The sequence below is a fragment of the Malania oleifera genome, chromosome 10, assembly GCF_029873635.1.
Source record: "Malania oleifera isolate guangnan ecotype guangnan chromosome 10, ASM2987363v1, whole genome shotgun sequence".
In the NCBI taxonomy this organism is placed as follows: Eukaryota; Viridiplantae; Streptophyta; class Magnoliopsida; order Santalales; family Ximeniaceae; genus Malania; species Malania oleifera.
This window is the reverse complement of record NC_080426.1, coordinates 81,099,825-81,105,256: the sequence shown is the minus strand read 5'-3', so window position 1 is coordinate 81,105,256 and position 5,432 is coordinate 81,099,825. Positions and strand designations below refer to the sequence as shown.

At 38.4% G+C, this 5,432-nt stretch overlaps 1 protein-coding gene across 1 annotated transcript; it reads left to right on the top strand.

Annotated features, from left to right (window-relative positions):
• Nucleotides 1-2,226: 2,226 nt before the first annotated feature.
• LOC131166442 (pentatricopeptide repeat-containing protein At2g18940, chloroplastic) lies at nucleotides 2,227-5,220 on the top strand. Its single transcript, XM_058125007.1, has 2 exons — nucleotides 2,227-2,277; nucleotides 2,375-5,220. The coding sequence occupies exon 2, from the start codon at nucleotides 2,520-2,522 to the stop codon at nucleotides 5,052-5,054; it is 2,535 nt and encodes an 844-aa protein (XP_057980990.1). The 5' UTR covers nucleotides 2,227-2,277; nucleotides 2,375-2,519; the 3' UTR covers nucleotides 5,055-5,220.
• The last annotated feature ends 212 nt before the right edge of the window (nucleotides 5,221-5,432 follow it).

The window sequence follows — 5,432 nt, the reverse complement described above, 5'->3', positions numbered from 1 at the left end:
ATAATGGAATTGCTTTATTTGCTTAGCTCATCCAAACATCCTCACATCGGTTGTATTGGAATTGTTTAGAAAAGACCCTAGGTTGAGTTTTACTGAGTATGAATATTGGCATAAAATTTTAAAATATCCAATTCACCCCCCTCTTGGGATTACACCAAAGTCAATAGAGGCACCACTCTAAAGCTAAGGTAAGGAGAATATATTATGTCAGGTTTAGTTTAAAATATTCCTGATTAAATTTGAGTATGTGAATTTAATTAGATTTATGTTAATTAAAATATGCTCAATTTAAATTGAGTAAGTGAAATTAATTATATCTATGTTCAGATTTTATTTTAGAAATATGTCTATGTTAAATTTAACTGTAGGGATTTGATTATATCAGATTTTTAGGAACATTTTTGAATTAAATCGAATTGCAGGGATTCTTCAATTTGATTTAATTGTGGCATGAGAATGATTTTTTTTATTGTATAATTAAATCAGTTGGATTTTTTTGGTATTATATGCCAAGAATTGTGGTATTATACTAATTTTTAAAATTCTTTGGAATAATGCAGATATTGTTGATATGACGGTTTTATACCGATTTATGAATATGACAGGTTTTATACTAATTTGTGAATATGATAGTTTTATACCGAATTGTGAAAATGAGATCATGTTATTGTTTTAATTTTATAAATTGTATTATATGGTATAAGAAACTTGATGGACCAGATATGTAAAGGAAGTTCGGTACTGTAGCTAGTAAGATATATCAGTAAAACCACACTATTCTAAGAGTTTTGGTAATTGGATAGTCGATTTGGCTACAGAAGAGTAGTGTACCCTTTTGGTATACGAACGAGCATGGGGTTGTACCCTCCTGGTATACTAGTAGCATGGGGTTGTACCCTCCAGGTATGTGGGCCAGCATGAGGTTGTACCCTCCTGATATACGGGCCAACATGGGGCAGGCAAATCGTACTTACAGATATAATATGTTGACTTAGTCTAGTGGTAGGCTAGCCATGACTAAGTCTAGTCTTCGGACCACACAATCCGATCATGTGGGGTTAATACATGATGTTATATGATTTTCCAGTCAGGGAGGTTCTTTTATGTATATATGTAGATTTATGTAAATAGATAAATTTATTGAACCAAAGCTTGTTTTGAGAAGGAAATATGTGTTTTCAAATATATAGGTGTGAGTACAGTTTTATATGATTTCTCAGTTAAAGTTAATTAATTAATGGATGTATTTTTGCTATACTAAAACTCATTTGCCACACATTGATAATAATATATTCCGTCTTACTGAGAAGTGTCTCATCCCATGATTACATAACATTTTTCAGATGTCATGAGAAAATTAGCCGAAGTTAGAGTAGTGCAGTAGAAGTGTGAGTGAGATAGAAAGTTCTATTTATAATATATATTAAATAAATTATGTTTTGATGAGTTCAGAATTTTGAGGATATTAATTGTGCTACTGGAAAATATTATTGTCATGACGATATAGATTAGTACTCTGGTAATTTGTATTTGAGATCTTCCGCTGTATGAAAATATTTATTACGAGTGGTATCATAGCAGTGAAATTTTTGGATCGTCACAGTTGGTATCAGGGCAGTGAAATTTTCAGATCGTGACACTAACAAATTCTTCAATCAAAGATATAAATTTGAATTCAAAAACAAATGAGCTTAGAGTTTCAAAATGAAGTTACCCCATCTCCCCCTTTTATATCTTCCTCCTCAACGTTCACAAGCAACGTTTGGCAAGCAACGGTCACCTGCCAATTGTCTGATCTCTGCTCTCTGCCCTCTGCTTTGCAACAATCTCCTCCTTTTTGGTCTATCTACTCTCTGTTTACGAAGAAAATTGAAGGAGAAAGGCACTTGAAGGGCCAAAGCAAATGTCGCTAGACCATCCAGTGAGATTTGCCACACGTTAGGTCACGGTTCAATTCTGAAGCAAATCTCGTTGCTTGATCTAATGAAATTTATCATGCGTTAACTCACGGTTCATTTCTCAAGCAAGTTTTGATGCTTGATCCTGTGAGACTTGCTTCCCAACTTATCACGCGTCACCACGAGAAGTCCTGCCTATTGAAATCTCGCTGTTTGGTCCAGTGAGATTATGTAAGCCTTCAAACGATAATTTTTTTTTCCAAAGTATTATTTAATATTTTATTATAAAATAATATTAAAATGGAAAAAAACTCGGATAAGAAGATTCATGTGAAAAAGTTGCTGGAAATTGGAGACGCTGGAAGTCCGAGACTCTCCGGTAAGAACCGTCGTCTTTTTTTTCCTTGCTAAATTTCGCCTTGCCCTCTCAAATAAGCACCGTTCATCCGAGACTCAAATATCTCTATCTGGTGCAGAAAATTGGAGATGCTTTCTTCATCTCTCAGTGCCAATCAAAAGTCAGATTCCATCGCTCCTTCGCTCATCCTTTGAAGCTCAACAAATCTGAAGTATCAAAAAGAGCTAGAATAGACTCTCTCTCATACTCTCACTCGTCTTATAATGGAAGGAATCCTCTTCCCGAACAGGCCATCATGTCCCATTTCACCCAAAAAACCAACACAAACGCACGTTTGCTCGAAATTCAATCCACCAACTTTACCTCTCCCTCCTCCATCCCCATCTCCACCCTCATTCCCGTTGGATTCTCTCCTCCAACACCTCCACCATCTCTCCTCATCCCCTAGTATAGCCCAGAAGCCCAAACCCGTCAAGCCACTACGAACTACCAACACCAATTTTCCTCGTCTTTACATCTCTGTTCCCTCCCAGCAGCAGCACCAGAAAACCCATCTCAAGAAACCCTCTTCAGTTTCACTCCCGAAGTTGGTATACAGCGCAGAAGAAGCGGTATCTTCAGATGGGTCACTTGGATTTCTATCAAAGAAGGACAAGGCCATGTTGAAATCAATTTTAGAACAGCCTGTCTCTGGTTTAAACATTTTCTTTGATTCCGTTAAGTTCGAGTTAGATGAAGTTGATTTCATCAGTCTCTTGAAAGGCTTAGACCTTTCAGGCAGTTGGGAAAAGGCCCTTCTGTTGTTTGAATGGGTCGTTTCCAATTCACTCCCTGAAATTGTAGCAGTGGACGACCAGGTTATTGAGGTAATAGCTAAGATTCTTGGGAGAGAGTCTCAGCATTCAATTGCCTCGAAGCTGTTTGATGCAATTCCCATTGAGGAATACTCACTCGACATGCGAGCCTACACAACTATTCTTCATGCTTATTCTCGCACTGGCAAGTATGAAAGAGCAATTAGTATTTTCAAGTTTATGATGGAGAAGGGCCTCTCTCCCACTCTGGTTACTTACAATGTCATGTTGGATGTTTATGGGAAGAAGGGTCGTTCTTGGACTGAAATTCTTGGCCTCTTGGATGAGATGAAAAGCAAAGGACTTGAATTTGATGAGTTTACTTGCAGCACTGTGATATCTGCTTGTGGGAGGGAGGGGCTGTTGGAGGAAGCAAAAAAGTTCTTCAGCAGATTAAAGTCACAGGGCTATGTGCCAGGGACTGTCACTTACAATGCTCTACTTCAAGTCTTTGGGAAAGCAGGGATGTACCTAGAGGCATTGAGCATTTTGAAAGAAATGGAGGAAAACAACTGCCGAGCTGATTCTGTCACTTACAATGAACTGGTTGCAGCATATGTGAGGGCAGGATTCTATGAGGAAGGAGCTGCTCTCTTAAGCACAATGACTTCGAAAGGGATTTTGCCAGATGCTATTACATATACTACTGTGATTAATGCCTATGGTAGAGCAGGAAAGGAGGACAAGGCTTTGGCTTTGTTCAAGCAGATGAAGGATTCGGGTTGTGTTCCTAATGTGTGTACGTACAATGCTGTCCTAGGAATGCTGGGGAAGAAGTCACGATCAGAAGATATGATAGAGATACTTTGCAATATGAAAGCAACTGGATGTGCCCCTAATCGTGTTACTTGGAACACCATGTTTGTCATATGTGGTAATAAGGGCTTGCACCAGTATGTGAACAAGGTTTTTCAGGAGATGAAGAGATGTGGATTTGAGCCTGACAGGGACACTTTTAATACTTTGATTAGTGTTTATGGACGCTGTGGATCTGGAACGGAAGCTGCTAAAATTTATGATGAAATGATTAAAGCTGGGTTTACTCCATCCATTAAGACATACAATGCACTTCTAAATGCACTTGCTCGGCGAGGGGATTGGGAAGCAGCAGAATCTGTCATTTTAGACATGAGGAATAAGGGATTCAAACCCAGTGAAACATCATACTCATTTATGCTTCATTGCTATGCAAAAGGAAGGAATTTGAAGGGAATACAGATGATTGAGAAAGATGTTTATGGTGGTCGTATCTTCCCAAGCTGGATGCTTTTGCGAACTCTTATTCTTGTAAATTTCAAGTGTAGATCACTGCTGGGCATGGAGAGAGCATTTCAGGAACTTCTAAGGAATGGGTACAAACTTGATTTGGTTGTATTCAATTCAATGCTTTCAATTTTTGCTAGGAACAAGATGTACGAGCAGGCACATGAGATGCTGGACTTGATTAACAAGACTGGTTTGCAGCCAGATCTTGTCACCTACAACAGTTTGATGGACATGTATGCTCGAGGAGGGGAGTGTTGGAAAGCAGAAAAAATTCTTAGGGGACTGCATAAATCTGGTGAAAAACCAGACCTTATCTCCTACAACACTGTCATCAAAGGGTTTTGCAGGCAAGGGCTCATGCAGGAGGCTGTAAGAACCCTCTCAGAGATGACAACTAGAGGTATTCGGCCATGCATTGTTACATTCAATACTTTTGTGGCAGGTTATGCAGGTCAGGGAATGTTTGCTGAAGTAAACAATGTGATTAGCTATATGATTCAGCTCAACTGTAGACCTAATGAGCTAACATACATGATTACTGTGGATGGCTATTGTAAAGCAAAGAAGTTCAAAGAAGCAATGAACTTTGTATCAAAAATAAGGGAGATGGATAATTCCTTTGAGGATCAATCTGTTAGAAGACTCAAGTGTCGCATTCAGGAGAATGTGGGGTTTTGACTTTAAATATCCTTACAACATTCATTTGGTTTATGTTGGGGAGTTCTAGTGTAGATTGATTATGACATATGACAGTTCGTGTAGAACAATCCACCAATTGGTTTTTGTTTTTCTTTCAGAGTAAGTCACCCTATCCTCATTTTATAATATTAATTCGCTTCATAGATGCATGATTCCTCAATTTATTTATTTTATGTTCTAGATAATTAACATTTTATTAGCTACACGAAAAAGGGTAGAAGTGGGAAAGTAATTCACAGCAACCCTTCCAGGGCATGAACATAGGAGCCCTCAACCCATATACGCATTTGGAGAACTAATGTCAAGGAAGGCGAAGATGTATAAGCTTTTAAGGGACCATGGGACCTTGGGGGGGCC